We start from the raw sequence: 20,035 nt of genomic DNA, 5'->3' as shown, positions 1-20,035 counted from the left end.
AGAAGTTGCAGCCAACCAATTCGTTACTCCCACCCTATTCAACAAGAACACAAAGTCCTTCATGAAAACCCAAATAAATAGACAAAGATTCATGGTTATGAAAAACTCACCTTGAAGTTAGGGCAACCCCAGAATTTTTTCCCCTTGGTTTTAGGGGTTCTGGCAATACTAAACACTACATTCTGACCGCAGAAGCATGTTGGTTTTGCACTCAACCTCCTCACACTCTCACTATTGTGTTGCATGGCAGAACCCAAACATTTACAAGAGGTTGATGAACGAGACATATCCTTACCAGCACCTCAAGACCACATTGCTTGGCGACAACTCTTCTTCCCCAAGACGAAAGAAATACCTCTTCTTGCCTAACACGAAAATTAGGTTTGGATGAGAGGGGATGCCCTTAAATCTTAGGGCTTGGTTGTCCACGTGGATAAAACACCAAAGACATTCAATTTTAGTGCACAATACCACGTGGTAAAAACATAAATTACAACTCAGCTACAGTTAACGTCGTCTGGTAACAGTTAACGGTTGGGGTAAAATGTGTGCATTTTTACAAAAAATATGATCCAATTGAGACAGTTCAGAACTTAAGAATCGAACTGAGATTTTCACACAAATATTAGAACCACGGGAGGGTTTAAGCCAAACTTTAAATATAAAATTTTACATTATTAACCAATCAAAGATAGTATTCGCATAATTTTTGTAAATATATGGTTGATAATTAAGAACTGAGTCGACACTTTTTTTTTTTATTGAAATTTGACTAACTTTTAAATTTTATAAAGCTTAAAAATATTCCAAAAATGGCTACAATGAATAGACTCCGCGCAACTGATAAAAAACTCAGCACTAAAAAAGGGTTTTAGTTTTTTTCAACGTTATATGGTCACCAACCTCAAAACCAACGTATCAGTATCACAACCTTACTCTCGCAAACCCTCAAAACCCTAATTAACCCCTTATTCTCCTCCCTCCTTCTCCACCGCCGCTACCATGGCGGAGCTCAAACTCTCCGAGAGCCGCGACCTTACCCGTATCGAAAGAGTGGGCGCGCACTCCCACATTCGCGGTCTCGGCCTCGACTCCTCCCTCGAGCCGCGCGCCGTCTCCGAGGGCATGGTTGGTCAGACCGCCGCGCGCAAGGCCGCCGGCGTCATCCTACGCATGATTAAAGATGGAAAGATTGCCGGCCGTGCGGTTCTACTAGCCGGCCAGCCCGGCACCGGCAAGACCGCCATCGCCATGGGCATGGCCAAGTCCCTCGGCCTCGAAACCCCCTTCGCCATGATCGCAGCCAGTGAAATCTTCTCCCTCGAGATGTCTAAGACTGAGGCGCTCACCCAGGCCTTCCGTAAGGCCATCGGCGTGCGCATCAAGGAGGAGACCGAGGTTATCGAGGGCGAGGTCGTCGAGGTCCATATCGACCGCCCTGCAGTTGCCGGCGCCGCCTCCAAGACCGGGAAACTCACGCTGAAAACCACCGAAATGGAGACCGTTTACGACCTCGGCGCGAAGATGATTGAGGCGCTGGGGAAGGAGAAGGTAACCAGTGGCGATGTTATTGCGATTGATAAGGCCACCGGGAAGATTACCAAGCTCGGCAGGTCTTTTTCTAGGTCAAGGGACTTCGACGCTATGGGGCCGCAGGTGAAGTTCGTGCAGTGCCCTGATGGGGAGTTGCAGAAGAGAAAGGAGGTCGTGCATTGCGTCACCCTTCATGAGATTGATGTTATCAATAGCAGGTTGCTCACATTTCCTTTTTTTCTTTTTCCTGGTTTTTCAGAATTTCTTGTTTTGGTTAAATAGATGTAGTTAGGGTTGGCTATGAACTGAACCAATTTGAAATTTGTTCGAGACTCCTTTTGTTGAACTTTGTTTATGAACTAAATGAGCAGAACCTGTGTTTAAAATCGAGTTACTGAATTAAAGGAGCTAAATTTGAGTTTTGTATATCCATAGATACATATATGAGTTGTTCACCAGCTTGAATCGAGTCAAGCGAGATATTGAAAAGAGGTCTCTATTGAGTAGAGTTGAGCTACGTTCCGAAGGAATTCTTATCAAGTTGGGTTAAACTTGACTTGACTCAATTTCAACCCTAGTTAAATTTATGGTTTTATTTCTTGATATGAAAAATTAAGGGCAAATGTGGTGACAATTGCAGTCGCACCCAAAAGCCCAATTCTAATCAAGTTGGGTTCAACTTGACTCACTCATTTTCAACCCAGTCAATATTTTATTTCTTAGTGTTGTGAAAAATTAAAGGCAAATGTAGCTACAATTGTTGTTGCAATCGGGTTTTGGATGTGGCCTAGAAAGCTCCCTGCTGCCAAAGAAATGATTGGTGGACACTATGTTTTGAAATCCTTGCCAAGATTTTAGAAAACAATCAGTAACAGTTACAGTTGAAATATCAAAGAATGCAACTAATCTGTGACCTAAGTTGTTTCTGGTTTTGTCACAAGTTTTTGACGTGGAAGATATTGCAGTCAACAGTAACACATGTGGTCATGGATAGCCCAGAGATCTTAGCTTGGTGTTCAAAATTGGGGTTGATGTCTGTTTTTAAATCCTTGGTCATAGTTTGAGTAATAAATTATAATCTAGGTCATAGTTTCAAACTAGTCTCTGTTGTTAATTCTAACATTTATTTTAAAAAGTATCGCAATGTGCCTTTAATCTTAAGTTGTAAGATTACATCTTTGTATTTTGTGTGTTTTTCATGTTTTTTGATTCCCAATTTAATATGATCCTTGAGCTTGATTGGAATGTTATATAACAATAATGTGAGGATTATATCGATGATTCTGATTTGTGGTGTGTAAGTAGATTTGGAATTATGAACTTTTCAAGGGGGAAATGGATATTTTGTGCAGGGATCATTATATCCTCATTGAAGCAAATGCATGATTCTCTTTAGTTTTTTTATTTAGTGAAATTGTTAGTGAAAGCTTGATTCACAAGTGTTGTTTCCTTTTATTCCCAAGTTTTAGTACATTCTAAACAGATACGGTGTTTCTACCTACGTTTTGTCTGGGGATCATTTATGGTCCTTATTGAAGCAAGTACATTATTCTGTGTCAAGTTTGTTGAGACTTGTTAAGTGAAATTGTTAGTGAAAGCTTTGATTCATGCGTGTTCTGTGCTTTTCAATGATTAAATAGAGTGCCATTTTCCACCAAGTTGTATTTTTTTTCCCGTAAAGATAAAAGCTTTTGATTAAGTTTTCCAATTTATCTTTATGACATTATTAGCTGTTTACCTCTGTCTTTGAATATATACTTGCTAATTAGGCTTCTAAATTGCCTTAGTGGTTAACATTTCAGCTCTTCATATCATGTAATTCTGTTATGTTAATTACAGAACACAGGGATTTCTGGCACTCTTCACTGGTGATACAGGTGAAATTCGTGCAGAAGTCAGAGAGCAAATTGACACTAAAGTGGCAGAGTGGAGAGAAGAAGGAAAGGCAGAGATTGTCCCTGGTGTTCTTTTCATTGACGAGGTGCACATGCTTGACATAGAGTGTTTTTCATTCCTGAATCGGGCTCTAGAGAATGAAATGGCTCCCATATTAGTTGTTGCTACCAACAGAGGCATCACAACTATTCGAGGCACGAATTACAAATCCCCTCATGGGATTCCCATTGATCTGCTGGATCGACTACTCATCATCTCTACTCAACCTTACACAGAGGATGAAATTCACAAGATTCTGGAAATCAGATGCCAAGAGGAAGAAGTAGAAATGACTGAAAGTGCAAAGCATTTGTTAACCAAAATAGGTGTAGAAACATCCTTGAGATATGCTATTCATCTAATCACAGCAGCTGCATTGGCATGCCAAAAGCGAAAGGGAAAGGCAGTGGACTTGGAAGATATAAATCGGGTTTACAATCTGTTTTTGGATGTGAAAAGATCAACTCAGTACCTAATGGAGTATCAAAGTCAGTACATGTTCAGTGATACAGGAGAAGCTGATGAAGATGAAACCAATGCCATGGTCTCTTAGATATACAAACATCAGCTAGAGAGTTTGTAAGTACCTGGTTAGTCTTTGTTCAAGTTGCAGCAATTTGTTCTATGAAATCTGCTCACGAGTTTGCAACTTATATATTTTGAACACTAGAAGCTGTACCGAATTTCTGTTAGTAATGAGCATTCCATCCTTATATTTTTGTTGTATCATGTATGCACAATCATCAACAACAGAGAGTAGTTTTGGCAGTCAGGAATTTATTAGACATGGTTATTGTAAGCAATCAAAATATCCCAGATGGAAAATTATATCTGCTTTCTTGGGTATATTTTGTGCCGTTGTCTTATTAAATTACAATTGGAGTTTTATTTTGGTGTTGTCTTGTTAACTTTATAAATCACATAATAAAGGTTGGGGAGATAAAGTTGTAATTATAATTACAAATAGTTGTTTTAAGGAATTACATGCCAATGGTGGAAATGTCTTATGTTGATAATGTGTTTACACTAATTCATAATTATAAAAACTGCGTCTTTCAATCTCGTTTTACAAGTTAATGGAAATATCATGTGTCTGACTAACGAGACGTAGTTTAGTTTTATGGTTATAACTTTTGAAAGGGGCTTCCTGTGTTTTCCTCTTCTAAAATTTTTGCATGTGCAATTTGTGTTTTGAGGGATGAATTTATTTACAACTTAAATTGGTATGGTAAACATGCTATTGGGATTATATAAATATACACTTTCAGAGACAAAAAAAGAGAGTTATTATTCAGAAGACCAAATCCCAGTTTAGTTCAATCCCACAATTGTTTAGCAAACCAAACACACTCTTTACTCTTACGATTCGGCCACAGGATGGAGTGAAAAACAACTAGAAGCATCTGTGATATACCATATTGAAAAGAAACAGTTTAATTAGCAAATGTTGAAGTAAAAGCAAAGTGATGAACGAAATATGTTTTTTTCTTTCTCAATTTGTTTTAACCCTTTTATTTGATTGAAAGCAAAGTTATTACGTTACATCAACAATGGATTTTTGAAGCGTGTGATTCATAACTGTAATGATTATTTTCTGAATAAAATCACAGTGTTAATGTTATTGGTAGGTATTATTTGCACACTAGTTCTAGGCCACTTGTATTTTTAAATATATTTTTGGCAAAATGCATATACCACAATCTTTCTAATCTAAGCCATAAAGATTAACTTTTATATTGAACTGATGCTGTTGTCTCCCTTTTGCAGTAGCACAATTTAAAATTCTAAATATCATAGTGGTGGCTTTGGGGAGATTTGTGTTAATACCATTTCTTTACATGTGTATTATAAATCTCAAAGTTTTAAGGATATTTTTTAGATTTCTTATCAGAATTTGTTAGTATCAGCTTTTTATTTGAATTATTTTTAAATAATTATTTGAATCATATTTATATATTTTAACCAAATATTAATAATTTGATGTATTAGTTGTTATTTATCATTTATGTTATATTTATTATATTTTTATTATTATATGTTTTACATAAATATTATTTTTATAGAAACATGTATTTATAACACATTTTAATTCTGTAAATATATTTAATATTTTTCAAAAAATATTTAATTTCTCATACACACTGAAATACACTGTATTTACAAAAATTATAATTCTCTGTATTATTTATTATATACAATAGTTAAAAAAAGAGGAACACAAAAACTCATCAAGTGCATGCCTCAAACATGCAACACAACTCTAATCCACATTATCAGGCTAGGACCACAAGTTAGAAGAAGAGAACATCTTTCAACCGTTTTCTTGTTTTTGGTTTTTAAAACACTTGTTTAATTTCTATTTCTGAAAACTATTTTTAGTTAATACACATTACTCCAGTCAATTTCATGTCTCACCCAATGAAGAGAAAACGTTAAAACAGTTAACTTTAAAAAGAAATACCTCTTTTCTAAAAAAAAATAAAATTGGATGAGAAAATAATTAATAAATAAAATATATTTTAGAAAACATTTTCAAAATAAAAAGGACAAGCCTTAAATAATATATTCTAAAATATACCAGCTCCAAAATTTAGAACGATGGAGTCGTCTAGTTAAATTGAGTTATAAAAAACAAAGAAAAAATAATTAATTTTATTTTAATTTGAAGTGAAAAATAATTAACCAAACTAAATTGTGTAGTTGGCATCAACAAATCTCATACTCTCAAAGTGCTCTCGTGTATAGTAATTTAAAGCATTATTATATTATAAAAATAAAATAAAATAAGAAAAAAAAAAAAAACAAAGAAAAGCAAAAGGCTCTTTTGCCATCGCTTTTACTTTTTTTCTCTTTTCCATCGTTTTGCAAGTTAGCGTCTCCTCCGTCTTGCACCAGCTTCCGCCACCGTCACCGTCGCCGTCGCCGTCTACCTCCGCCGCATCCATGCCAACGCCGTACGCTTCTTCTGCCAAGGGCCTGTCGTCCTCCGATCCGATCCTCGACCGCCTCGCCTCCTCCGATGGCGCGGTGAAATTCGGAGCCATCCGCGAGGTGAAGAACCACATAATTGGAAACCGAACAAAGAAGCTCTCCTACATCAAGCTCGGCGCCGTCCCTGCAGTTGCTGCCGCGCTCGCTGACTCCAACCCCAACCTCATTGTCCAGTCTGCCGCCGCGCTCGGAAGCTTCGCCTGCGGCGTAGATGCTGGCGTCCGTGCCGTCCTTGACGCTGGAGCTTTTCCGCGCTTGATCGGACTCCTCTCCGCTCCCGACGAGAAGGTCTATTCAAATTTTCAACCGTTTGCAACCGCTTTTTATATACCTTTTTAATGTTTGTTTTGTCGGAAAATTCATTCCTGCTGTGATCAGTGTGCTATTGGTTTAAGTTTTAGAACGAAAATGAAATGTGGATTGTATGATTCATAATTATGTAAGGTTTTCTTCGTCGTAATCCAATGGAGCTAAAAATTATAATCCTGGTTGTGACAGTTTTATTTCGTTTTGAGTTAGTTAATCTTTCTGCCAACATCTTTGAAATTCAATTGCCTTTTCTGAAGATTAATTGTAGTTTTGATAATATAGTTTATGCTTCCTAGTTCTTGTTCACTGCTATAAATTTTTTATTATTTTATATGTTTATCTGCTCCGGCTGAATATTAAACAAGGATGTTCACTATGAGGTATTCGATGTTTCTGTTTAGTGATGAGTTATAGATGTACTCAATCCTGTTTGTGGGTAGAATTCTTATTGGTAGTTTCTACTGTTACGGAATCACGAGGAGTTTCAAAAAGGATCCCCATCGAGGATCGTGCTACGGTAAAATTTGCAGTGATGGGTGCTCCTGTGGTGGCACTGCAGGGACTCTAATGCCGAAGTTAGTACACGAGAGAAGTTTAGTTTGTTATTTTCTAGTTTTTGAGCCCTTTATGGAGTTTCTTCGGAGGGAAAAATGAATAAGGCTGTTGAGATGTCTTGTGGCTTACTTGTACGCTCTGCATGTGTTGGTTACAAACTTAACTAGGTTCCTAGTATGCCAGTTGATTGGGGTTGGCGTTGTAAATCAGGTTCACTCTGGTGAGAGCAATGCCAGCTTAGAATTCTGGATGTAAAGGTGACTTCCAGAGCAGGTGTGTTACCTGTCTGGTCAGGCTGCCAAGAAGAAGTTTTACATTTCCTTCTCATTGTCTTTGAGATTTAGAATTAGGACAATGTGGAGAGGTAATGGAAAAGGAGAAAAAGATGAAGCAGTGTAGTGATGGCAGTCCTTTGTTAAAAAGATTTAAATACGAAATGTTGACTTCATTATTTATGTTTTTTTATGCAATTTTCATTTGGCATGCCATTTAATAACCTGTTCTCTCCGTCTTATCAGGTTCTGGATGCTGCAGCTCGTTCTTTACGGATGATTTATCAATCAAAACTAGCTCCAAAGTATGATTTTTTTCAAGAGGAAAACATGCAATTTCTTCTTTCATTATTGAAAAGTGAGAATGAAAATCTTACTGGGCTAGGTGCAGGCATTGTTATTCATTCTTGCAAGACAATTGGGGAACAAAATATATTATGCCACGCTGGTGTTTTAGAGAAACTCACTAGTCTTCTTGATGGTTCTCTAAGTCAGCGAGATGCTAGTCTAGAGTCATTAGCTGCAATTATTAGAGACAACCCAGCAGCTGTCTCTAACTTTGTTGAACTTCGCTGTGGAAGAGCTTTACATTCTGTTACTGAATTAACTAAAGACAAATATCCTCGAACAAGACTACTAGCCTGCTTGTGCTTGATTTCTGTGAAGAATTCTTCGACATGCTATCTCCAAGATATAGGAATCAAAACCAAATTGGTCTACATTTTGCTTGAGCTCCTTGATGATTCTGGTCAGGTTGGGGATGAAGCTTCTTTTGCTTTCTCAAGTTTAATTGCAGAGAAGGAAGATTTGCAGAAGTTAGCGTTTGAGGCAAATGCTATTAATAAGTTCAACTGCCTTTTACAAAAGCATCCCATACAACCTAAAAGGCTTGAAGGGGTACTTCTGGCCTTGGCTGATCTTTGCTCAAAATTGGAGTGCTGCAGGTCTAGTTTTCTTTCGTTGCAGGTCTGTTGCTTGTGTCCATGTTTTTGTTTTTCAACACATGCATTATTATATTCATTACTGCAAAATTGAGACATCAATGAAAAAGCTTCACTTAGTCATTTTTATAGTCATTCATTATAATAGCACCATAGGCGAGGGTGCTTGCAAGGATGAAAGGTATCTGGTGTATGATTGGAGAAACGTTGGACTCTGGTTCACCAATATGCGGTTTTTGACCCCTACCAGTGTTGGATATTTGTCCTATACTGATACCTTTGGTTACGGGATAGATATATATCCAATCAGTATGCATTATCTTTTTATTTAAAAAATAAATATTAAAGAATCAGATACATTGAGATAAAACTGGACTCCCAAATTTGTGAAGATTTATTATTTGCTGATATGGCACTTACTTGTGCAAGTTGTTTATATATTCAAATAATTAAATTTCTTCAAACAATAAACAAGCTCAGTTCCACATGTTTGATATGAAACATAGGGTTTTAAGGGAAACGACGGTGGTCGCACTGGTGTGTTCCTGCACAGAGATGACATAGCCGTTTTTTCCTTTCTTATTTTTAAATTTATCTCTTTTTGCTATTGTAGTCTTATGCGCCGCGCTAATGTAACCAAAAACTGTATTTCATTTTCAAGCCTTATTTTAATATTTATATTAATAAAACTTTTATAACTTTATATTTCTTTTTTATCCCTTTTTGCACTGTGCCAAAATTACCATAAGATGTATTAGAATTATACTTTTAATTTAAAATTTCATCTTAATGTTAATAAATTTTTATGTTACTATATTAACTATGGTGTGAAATGTATTTCATTGTTATATAATACAATCGTACTTTTAATTTTTCCCTGAAGTTATATTGTTATATTTCTCCTAAATCTGTATTGTTACAATTGTTATTTTATTTTTTGTAATTTGTAGAAGTACAAATATATTTTTAATTTAGATGTAGTTATTTTTAATTACTCTTAAAGTATTGTATCCTATATTTTAAAAAATGAACATGTTTTAACAAATACATATTGTATCCATTCATCATAGGTTATAGATAATTTTTGCATGATGTGAACTAAGAATCCTGAAACTAATAGATTTGCTAATAGATACTTATGTGATTTGTCTTTAATTTTGTGCATGGGTTATTAACAGCTCTATTTTTTTTTTACATTTTGTCTTGGCACCTGTGTGTTTACATGCAGTTTCTTGCCTGTCTATACGAACTGCATTTGCTTTCTAGAACAATATCAGTTTAACTGAAATAATTTTTAATTCATTTAGCTCATAATTACCTTTCTACAAATCCTCTGGCCACTTGTATGGGATTTTACATGAAAATATACTTTTTCTGATATTTTTAGATGTAATTTCAGCTGAAGCAACTTGTTAGGATGCCAATTTTATTTTTCCTATCACTAATTTGATTGACTACCATGCAAGTTGCAACCAAATAATTAATTTTGACATTATAACCAGGAGTCTGCCATAAACAACAAAATCTTATCCCACCAGGGTGAATTCCAAAATCTGCCATAAAGATGCAAGTTTTTGCACCCGTATAAATGGATTGTTGACAAAGTGTTGTGCTGTCCCCTTTAATTAGTTATCTGTGTTACTGATTTTGGACTTTTATTGTGCCTAAAGATGTTCTATACCACCCCATGTTCCCATTTATGAACATGTTTGAGTCACTGCTAAGCTGCATTTCTTCCTGATAGATTACTAAAGTCAATTCTGGTGTTTCTTCTCATTTTCTACGGATGAAGTTATAATAAAGCATGCACTAGTACATAGTGGTTTAAAATCCCAAGTCCACTTTCAACTTCTAATACACTTTGTGTTACAGGTCTTGAACCTAGTAATTGATGCCTTAACTCATGAGGATGCCAGGGTACGCACTGCAGCTTGCATTTGCTTGAGAAGTGTTTCTCGCTCAATCAAGGTATGTAACATGAAATGACGTCTGGCACTTGAAGTGTATTATACTAGTGCTATGTACAGTTTAATTCTCATGAAACTGTGTTCAGAATTTGAGTGCAGGTCGTTTTATGAATGAAAGGGTTGTTTTTCCTTTGGTTCGGCTTCTCTCTGATCTTTCTACTTCTGTCCAGGTATTTTGGATTTATCTGTAATTTTCATTTCGGATTATGCCATGTTGAGTAGTTTCTAAATTCAGAAGAGGAACATCTTGCATAAAGGAGGGTGCTGATGAAAAAAGAAAACAACAAAGGAGGAACTTCTAAAATTTGAAAATTGAGGGGTACATAGCAAACGAAAGATTGAATATCCATTTGTTACTTGTAAATTTAGCTATGTCTATGGTATTGCGATGAGAATTCTGATGCTTTTCTCCATTGATCTAAATTTGAAACATATATTTTCCATACATTATAAAAAGCGGTTACTAGAAGCACTGCTGTTGATTGACAAATTCAGATGATTTAGCACTGAAATGGTTGTCTCACATTAAATAAGGTTGTCTCACGGGGACAATGTGTTGATGATCATATTATAAGATTGCATACTATTTCACCCATTCTGTATCTTGGTCTTGCACGATGTGGGGTTATCACTAGGGCTATAATATTTGTTGGGAAGCTTACCTTTAATTAGACTCAAGTCATAGTCTTGTTCCCCCTAAGACTTTTTTGTTGGCAAAAAATATTCTGATTAATTGTAATTAAGCAGATGTGGCCTTATAAATTTTGATGAAGCTTAGTAAGGTGATCCTTTTCTGTTTTATCTTCCAGGTTGCAGCCCTTGGTGCCATCAGCAATATAGTGGTTGACTTCTTGCCACATAAATCAATATTCGTACAATGTGGGGGCGTTAAAGAACTTGTGCAATTGACCAAGTCGATGGATTCATCCTTAAGATTAAATGCTGTATGGGCATTGAGGAACATGGTATTCCTTGCAGACACGATATGCAAGGAAGGAGTTTTTGTGGAGTTAACAGCATCTTCAATGGCTAGCCTTATTTGTGGTATTTATTGGTCTTCAGGTTTTTACTGTTATATTGGTAACTATTTCCAAATAAGTTGACCTTGATCGTGTATACCTTGCAGATCCTGAACCTTCTGTTCAAGAACAAGCTCTGGCCCTTGTTCGCAATTTTGTTGATGGATGTCTGTACTCTGTTGAGCATGCTTTTGCTGAAGATGGTATCATACTAGATGCTGTTGGAAGACAGTTACAAAAGTCTTCTAAAATTGAAATTGGGATACAGGTTGGAAGTAGTTACTGAAATTAATTATCATAGATTTCCACACTTTATAACAATCTCGAGCTGTTTATCTATTACATGCCTTTTGGTTTTATTTTCCATGCAGGGGATGTATATTCTCAGTAATATTGCAAGTGGCAATGAGTTTCATAAGGAAGCAGTTATGCAGCTACTCTTCCCTCAAGACGAGAACGGGTCTCACTCTTTCTTTGAGCAGTTTTTGCAGAGTCCTGACAGTCGCTTACGCACAGCTGCAGTGTGGGTTGTAATAAACCTCACTTTTCCTTCTAGTCCCGGTGCATTTGGCCGGATTGTAAATCTACGTAGTTTTGGCATTGTTTCTCGAATAAAAAAGATGGTCAATGATTCTTGCATGGATGTGAAGGTTCTTTAATCTTTATCCTGAATTTTTTATGTTCTGCAGTGTTAAGTAGTTGATTTGTAAATGTTCTTCTGTCGATGCAGCTTCGAGCGAGACTTGCACTTGGACAGATTATTACTTTTGGTGATAGTTAAGTGCATTAAAGTCCACTTTACCAAGTCCTTTGGCCAAGAACAAAGTGGAGAAAAGGGATATTGATAGAATTTATTTCTCATATGTTCTTTATTACACAATGTAGTCTCCAGCCTTCTGCATCAGCTTTCAATATGGTATGTTTCAATTAATCGTTTACAATTTTTTTCTCCTTACACTAACATTGTTTGCCATACCTGGCACCAGTTTACTATTATTAAGTATATCCCAAGTTTCTTGACTAGAAGATGATATTGCTTTCTAATGTATCAAATTGCATTTCTTTTTCTTTTTATTTCCTTTGCAGGTGTATCAATATGCTTTAGTTTATCTTTGAGTAAGCTCCTAAGTTGGTCTCCCATAGATTCGTGTGACCTCACAAGCTGTCCAAAGATTTTTGTCCACAGTGTATTCCCTCAGAAGACCCAAAATGTCACCACATAATAAATTGGGATAGATAAAAGATTAATTGGATGACAGGTATCTTTAGAGGACTAATGTGGTAACACATTAATCTTTTGAGAAAACCAGTGTAGGGGTTTGCTATTTCTTCTAACCAGTCAGGGCAGTGTCAGAGCTTTGTGGTTCTGTAAGCACTCTTGGCCAGGTTACCCTCAAAATCTCTTTTTTCTTTCTTGTGCACAATATGTATCACTTTTTTTTGTAAATCAGGTGATCATAAACTCATAGTAGATTTACAGGCTTTAGTGTTGTAAGATATGAGTAGTAAATGGCAATTAGAACCGAGTTCAATTTAATTTTGGTTATATTTGCAAGTAGTATAATTGTCTGTGTCTATGTCTCTGGCATTCATGCATGCCTTGTAATTTTTATTTTCCAGGTTTTATTTATGAATTCCTTGATCTTTAGTTAATAAAGTTCATGAATATTACATGCCAATATTTTGTATGAGAACAATTTTTAAAGGAAGTTTATTCTCATTTTCAAAATATTGTCAACTTAGAAAGAAAAAATCATAAATATTTATGGGGGATGACCATGACTATGATGATGGTGATCACGATTTATGGTGGTAGTGGCTATATTTGGTGAGGATGCAGGGACAAGTTATGATCGGTAAGTGTTTTTTTCTTTTATTATTATTACATTTAGGAATCTGTTCTTGAAATTTGAAAAAAGGGCGCCCACCCAAGCGCTCCATACATCTGAGGACGTTTTACGTTCCAAAAAGCTTAACAATATTTCTCGATTATGTTGTGTTGAGCATTTTTGGTCAGTTGCATGGACATGTCATTTACAGATGCAGATAACAAATTGACCATTGATTTTGAGGATAAAACCTCTTTTCCAGCCACTGCCAAAGATGAAGAATGATCAACTTTCATTCATCTTTCTCTTCGGTGGTCTTCATGTTGTTCCAAAATGCATATTCATAGAACTTTTAATACCCAGAATTAGCTTCCTGGAATGGTTGTCTGAAAACGGTTGTATTTTTAGTTTCTTTTTCCTTTTTTTCTTTCTTTCTTGGTAGCTTCATCTTCTTTCTATGATCTAATTTGTGCTTAATCCATTAACACGAACTGAATTACAAAAAAAAAATACCAATCTTTTACATGTAGAAATTAATTACTCTGGTGTATAGAAGTGGTACTCTCTCCCATTTTCCATGACGTTAGTTACAAATAATTACTATAATAGATTTGTTTATGGTCCATCAGTGATAGTCAATGGTATGGATTGGGATATCATGGAAAAAGCATGTTCAATTTGACATTAGAATTTATACTATTGTTTAAAAAAACCTCTTAGACGGTTTTAGAAACTTGGAAAGTTCAGTCCAGAAATGTCTTATAGATGTTGACGAAACAGACTCATCCTGCCATATTGGACACATGCAAGAGGATAGTCACTTGAAGCTTTTAGTATGGATGAGAGTCATTTTTAGAACTTTGTATTAATGTATGAAAGTTCTCATACTTATTTGGAGGGTCCAATATCTCCCGAAGTCTATTTCAGAAAACAAATATTTAAAGAGGGAATGTCTATGTATGAATCACTGATTTTTTATTCACATATCTGAAAAAATAAAATTTATCGGGAAACTTGAAGTTTGTTATATTTCTTCCTTTTTGTGACATGTAGGAGTTGTATTTGTATAGTTCAAATATACTATCATCTTATAATATTTGCAATAGAACACTTTTCGTTTTAGATTTCACAGGATTAATATTACTCTGTTCGAACAACACCTAAATCACCTAGTGAAGGATTTTTTTTTATTTTTTTTTTTTTAAATTCTATTCTACTTTCAAATATTTTTAATATATTTACAACATCAAAGGGTTGTATGAACCGTAGAATGTTTAAGACATACTAAAAGTATTGATATTCTAAAAATTTAATTACTCGTATAAACTAAAATTACTTAGAAGGCAAATAGTTTTTGAAAAATAAATGCTATGCTTAATATCTATAATGTATAATTATAAATTTAATAAAAAAACAAAATAAATGTAGTTACTTTAACAGATAAAAACTCTTATGCGATAAAAATAACGGATTATATATTTTTATCCATACTAAAATTATAACAGTACATAAACATTCGTTTTATTTAATGCAAATATTGAAAATGATAAAATTAAAAACAAATGTTAAAAGTTCAAATGAAAAACAATTTAAAATAAAAATTAAATCATTTAAATTAATTGATTGAAAATAAACATAAATATTGCATACAAAAAGGTATATATAACGTATCCTTTGTGATTTTATATTTAGTAGCCAATTCAATTTTAACTTTACCATTCACTATTTCAAGCCGTTAATTTTGAAGCCTAGATGGCTCATGATCTAGCGATAAATAATGGTTTGTGCACAACATAAAATGGATGATGAATTTAACAAGGTAATTTTCATACACTTGCAAATTCATTTGAAACTACCGATATATAATGGACCGTGTATTTAACGAGGTGCAATTATATACATAATTTACATAACGTAAAACTGAGAATCCTATTAAAGGAAAACGACAGAAATAACAATTTTGGAAGCAAAAGAGATTGATGTTGAAACAAAAAAATATACCTAGACTAGGAAGAAGCTCAAGACAGAATCTAAAAAGTGAGAAGAATTATCAGCCAATTTTTTCTGTGTTTGTGTCATCTGAGGGCCATATTACTGTCTCCATCAGCCGTTCCCTCATTAACTCCAAGTTTTCATCAGAGATTTCCTTGTATATCTCTGCATGGTCACATTTCTGCACAAACAATGCTTCTAAACTTAAGTTCATCATACCTTCACTTTTATATAGGATAATACAAAAATTTTTTGACAACATTTTAATATCAGTGTCATTCTGTGATTGGTCCAAAATTACTCCATAATCAATAATAATAATCATAAACACCACTAAGGACTAATCACATAATGACACAGTGTTAAAATATTGTCAAAATATCATCATCCTTTTATATATATATATATATATATAGACATACATTGAGAAAGAGAGTATTCAATTCTATTACCTTGACCCATTTACTATAAAGGTGAAGCCGAGTTAGCATCACTCTTTCTGCAAGCTCTTGTTGCTCCTATCAATTCAAAATTAATCAATGAAATTTGATGCTTATCTCTACTCCACGTAGGAATTCCAACAACATACCATATATCTTTATTGAAAATTTCCAAAGAATGAACCAACTAGCTTGGCACAAAAGATTACCTTCCCAAGGGATCTAATAAAGCGTTTTCCATCTCCTGGTTTGTGTGATGCAACAAAACTGTGAACAAAGAAAGCATTGCAAACATCTAAATAATTATGAGGTAGCTGTGAATCACCATATTCTACTTTAATAATCACACTGAACCTTCTTAAATTGCTCAATTCCTTCAACAATCATTATTTCCTACCATGTTTGAAGGGGAAGAAATATTCAATGAATTCAAGTTATGTACACAGCAGATTCAGGGTCCATTCAGTTTGTTTTTATTTTCAGTTCCCATGTTTTCACTAATAATTGAAAAATATCACTGTTTTATTCTGTCATGTTTTCAAGAATTTGCAAAGGATATAATAAAGCTAACAAAATGGTATCCTCACCACTTGGTTCACAACATCTTGAAAACAAAACCAAATGCACATTTCAAACTACAATAATCACATTGGCATGTAAATCTTGGTTGAAACCTGTTTCTTCGAATTAATAGAAACTTGACTTACTTGTAGAACCACGTATACTTAGGAGGGTTCATCTCATACAACTGATGAAGAACAGTCCTCACAGCCTTGTATGTGAAATAGTTGAGCATTTGCTGTTCCAATGATGCATCAGTTAGATCGCATACAACGTTTAGTGTTTTTGTATATCATAGCAGACAGATTGGTGATGATTAAAAGGTAGAAACGTAATAAATAAAACATAATCTCATTGAATATAAAAGACTCATAATGAGTGAAAACTATCTTCCTCTTATGTAAAAATGAAAAGCCATTTTGTAATTTGTAGTATATTACTTGCATGAGCTGTTCTTTGATATTTGCGCTGTCACCATGAGATATATTAGAAGAAAATGATTACTTATCAAAAGGAAACAGCTCTCATCTTTGTAATGGAGACAAGTCCAGAGCAGCATTTTGAAAAAATGACCATATACATCTAAAGACTGAAATAGAAGAAAAACAGAAGGATCCTGTCACATTTCCCACATATAATTTGAAATCTTTATTATATTGTACACAATATATGTATATATAACTCTTTCAGGTAACTCTTGTTCCTTAACACATTTCACGATGAGATAAACAATTTTGCATTCTTATTTCTGATGTAAGAAAGAAAAGGAAAGGAGTTCATGGTAGAATAGTGCAGAAGGTTATTAGTATAAGAGCTTCTTAGGACTCCCATTGAAAGCTAAAACTCACAATCATCTAACAAAAGACATTTTTTGCATTATAATATAAACTTCAAAAGGTGTGCAACGCCTAGAATGTATTAGAAATTAGAATTAGAATTTGCAATAAAGCAAACACTCTTTAAAAAAGGTAAAACAAAGCAATGCTAAAACAGAAACCGAGTTTTAGTAAACTTAAACCAAATAGGTCATGCTTAGTTTTCAGTAAGAACCATACAAAAAGTAAAACAAAAAAGTCTCTTGTATGATTTTCAGTTAGTTTTGACTATAAACCGAGTTTAGTCTCAATTTTATTGTTTCTGCAAACTCAGTTGATAAAGGGAAATTCATTGGAACTTAAACTTTGATCCAAACATGCATTAAAATATCAGATCTAAGTGTTTGTGTTATTCTTTTGCATATATCAAACATGTTACCGTTTTAACATCGTCAAAACCTTCTTCATATTGGCCTCCAAGCTCGTTGACAATGGCGACTCTCCTATCCTTACGCTGCCTCTTGCAACTTCTGCTAACAAAGAGTCTCCACTCTCTTCCAGGATCCATGAAAGAACTGCTCAACTTCATGGTTCCTCCACCATGCCTGGTCAAGTGCTTCCTTCCCATCAAATTCTTGCACAGAACAACATCTCCACCACTCTTCAGATTGACACTGGTTGTTGTGGGAAGAGCATCCACACACAAACAAGGACCAGTGTGAGATTCCACCACTGATGATCCCACAACAGACAAAGCACCCACCATCCTCTCTCACGATTCCAATCTCCAGAGAAAACCTCTTCAAGAACACACACACACCAAAGGTTAAAAATTGCCTCAAAAGACAATGGAACTCTATAAATAGAGATACCCTTCAACAGAAAGTACAGCTAGGGAGGAAGAGGAATAGAGGGTGTCCAGGAAAATTGGAAATTGAAGAACTTGGTGTGGTCAAAGACGCATGTAGTGTTTGTGGGAAGGTTGAACAAGAGAAGTAGCAAGCTTTTGGGTGCAAGGAAAAGTAAACTAAAACTGTAGAGGTGAGATTTTTGAAGGGTGGGAGTGAATCTTCACCAGACAAATTTTTGAGGTCCAAAACTGTCCAACAGAAAAAAAAGAAAAAAAGTGAAGGATTCCAAATTGACAATGGAATCTCCTTAGATTTTCACACACACGTTTTGGAATTCATTTTATATAAAATTATATTTGATTAAAAAAACAAACTACTTAACAAAAATTTGTTTATATTTTTTATTCAACACTTTTTTCCCTTCAAGTATTTAATTTATCTGAGGTTTTGTTTTCCCTTTACTCAGCCATTCCTGTTATTTGAACTCAAGATTAATTGTAAACTTGAAATGAAATGCAAAATCATTAATCTAAAATTATGTTAACTGTATTTTGATTGTAACGTAAAGTGAATAGAAAACACAATAAATTCGTTAACTGTGGGGGTGTTGATTTGATGTGTTTGGTGGATGTGAAGCCACGTGGTTGTGAATCTTTGTCCTTGTTCCATGTTTTGTACAACTTTGTTGAAACACATGTTAGACGGTCGAAGGACAAGTGTGGCACACCAACCAGACTCAATGCACCGTCCTCACTCAGCCACATGTGCTTCTCTCTGCATTCTCTTTCCAACTCAACGAATGTAGCACACATCTTGGATCACATTCACATTGCTCATTCTTCATCACTTTTAAGTGTAACTCTTTTGCATCTATTTTTATACTATAAACTTGTATTATATTTAGTTAATAGTTAATTTGAGATTTTTAATATAATTATTTACATTAAAACATATATATTTCATAGAATTAGAGATGATTTAATAGCAAGTAACATAATGAGTCTAATAAATAATAAATATCCTTATAACATAATAACTCAAACAAATATCAAATCTCGTTATAATTGAATTAAATTCATGATTTTAATACTATGTTAAGAGTAAACTTTAAGCTTAACTTGACTTTATAAAATTAGTTTATAATATGAGATTTGCACTCACTTATGTATTATAAACTTACATTATCTCTAATTGGTGTAGGACCTCTAACAATAACCTAATTTGATGAACAATCTTAGATTATAGATATGCAAAATTTCATCTAAAGTTTCACCACCATATCTATTAATATACTTTATGTTATTAGAGGCTCAAATTGACCATATAAAATCACTATTATTGGTGAATCTTAAGTGGGTCTTCGTTTTTTTTTTTCTGACTCAGTTGGGTCCATATACTTGTAAAATTGAACCAATTAAACTCTTTCCATTAACTTTTTACTGACGACATCTGCACATGCTGAAGTGTAATTTTTAGATCATGTGGCATTATATATTAAATTGAATGGCTTATCTGTACAATCAAGCAATCCACATGGGACCACTTCATGGACATTGTGAAACACATCTTCAAGACGCAGAGGAACAAGCTGCCATTGTTGATCACTTTGGAGTCCCTTAACCCCAACTGGTACACCGGCAGCAACAGATCCACGATCCTCGCCAACTATCTGTTCCGCTCGGGCGGTTGCACGACGCTCTTGACCAATAAACAGTCCTTGAAGGATAGAGCAATGCTGCGGTTGGAGTACCTAAGGAGGACACACCACGGTATCAGAGAATGGGCTTATGGTTGTTGTTTTTAGCAGGAAGATGACAGGGAAAGTTAGGGTTTCACCTTGGGAAGACGCCTCCTAGGGTTGCCACGTGATTGTTGTGACACCCGGACACTGACGAGGGCGGAGAGTGAAGCACGAACAAGGAGCGGCTCCTGGCAAGCTTCTAGTGGAAGGGGCACATGGAAGAATCAAACATACACCAGAATGAGAGGGATCTAGAGATTGTATAGGTATGAGACTATACAGTT

The 20,035-nt window shown here is 34.9% G+C and overlaps 3 protein-coding genes across 3 annotated transcripts; 2 read left to right on the top strand and 1 right to left on the bottom strand.

Annotated features, from left to right (window-relative positions):
- Positions 1 to 876: 876 nt before the first annotated feature.
- On the top strand, positions 877 to 4,356 carry LOC106776248 (ruvB-like 2). The gene is made up of 2 exons (XM_014663638.2): positions 877 to 1,751; positions 3,373 to 4,356. Exons 1-2 carry the CDS (start codon positions 1,003 to 1,005, stop codon positions 4,019 to 4,021), a joined length of 1,398 nt encoding a protein of 465 aa, XP_014519124.1. The 5' UTR covers positions 877 to 1,002; the 3' UTR covers positions 4,022 to 4,356.
- A 1,922-nt stretch (positions 4,357 to 6,278) lies between these two features.
- On the top strand, positions 6,279 to 13,059 carry LOC106774451 (armadillo repeat-containing protein 8). Its single transcript, XM_014661450.2, has 9 exons — positions 6,279 to 6,747; positions 7,842 to 8,561; positions 10,409 to 10,504; positions 10,590 to 10,673; positions 11,313 to 11,547; positions 11,630 to 11,790; positions 11,894 to 12,172; positions 12,253 to 12,438; positions 12,609 to 13,059. Exons 1-8 carry the CDS (start codon positions 6,412 to 6,414, stop codon positions 12,301 to 12,303), a joined length of 1,962 nt encoding a protein of 653 aa, XP_014516936.1. The 5' UTR covers positions 6,279 to 6,411; the 3' UTR covers positions 12,304 to 12,438; positions 12,609 to 13,059.
- A 2,095-nt stretch (positions 13,060 to 15,154) lies between these two features.
- Positions 15,155 to 18,276, bottom strand: LOC106774508 (chaperonin-like RbcX protein 2, chloroplastic). Its single transcript, XM_014661527.2, has 5 exons — positions 17,599 to 18,276; positions 16,491 to 16,582; positions 15,993 to 16,050; positions 15,796 to 15,861; positions 15,155 to 15,524 (listed from the first exon to the last, which is right to left on the bottom strand). Exons 1-5 carry the CDS (start codon positions 17,923 to 17,925, stop codon positions 15,402 to 15,404), a joined length of 666 nt encoding a protein of 221 aa, XP_014517013.1. The 5' UTR covers positions 17,926 to 18,276; the 3' UTR covers positions 15,155 to 15,401.
- Positions 18,277 to 20,035: the final 1,759 nt, after the last annotated feature.

This window comes from Vigna radiata, chromosome 10 (assembly GCF_000741045.1).
Source record: "Vigna radiata var. radiata cultivar VC1973A chromosome 10, Vradiata_ver6, whole genome shotgun sequence".
Taxonomy (NCBI): domain Eukaryota; kingdom Viridiplantae; phylum Streptophyta; class Magnoliopsida; order Fabales; family Fabaceae; genus Vigna; species Vigna radiata.
The sequence above is the reverse complement of the archived record's forward strand: the minus strand, read 5'-3'. Positions and strand labels throughout refer to the sequence as shown.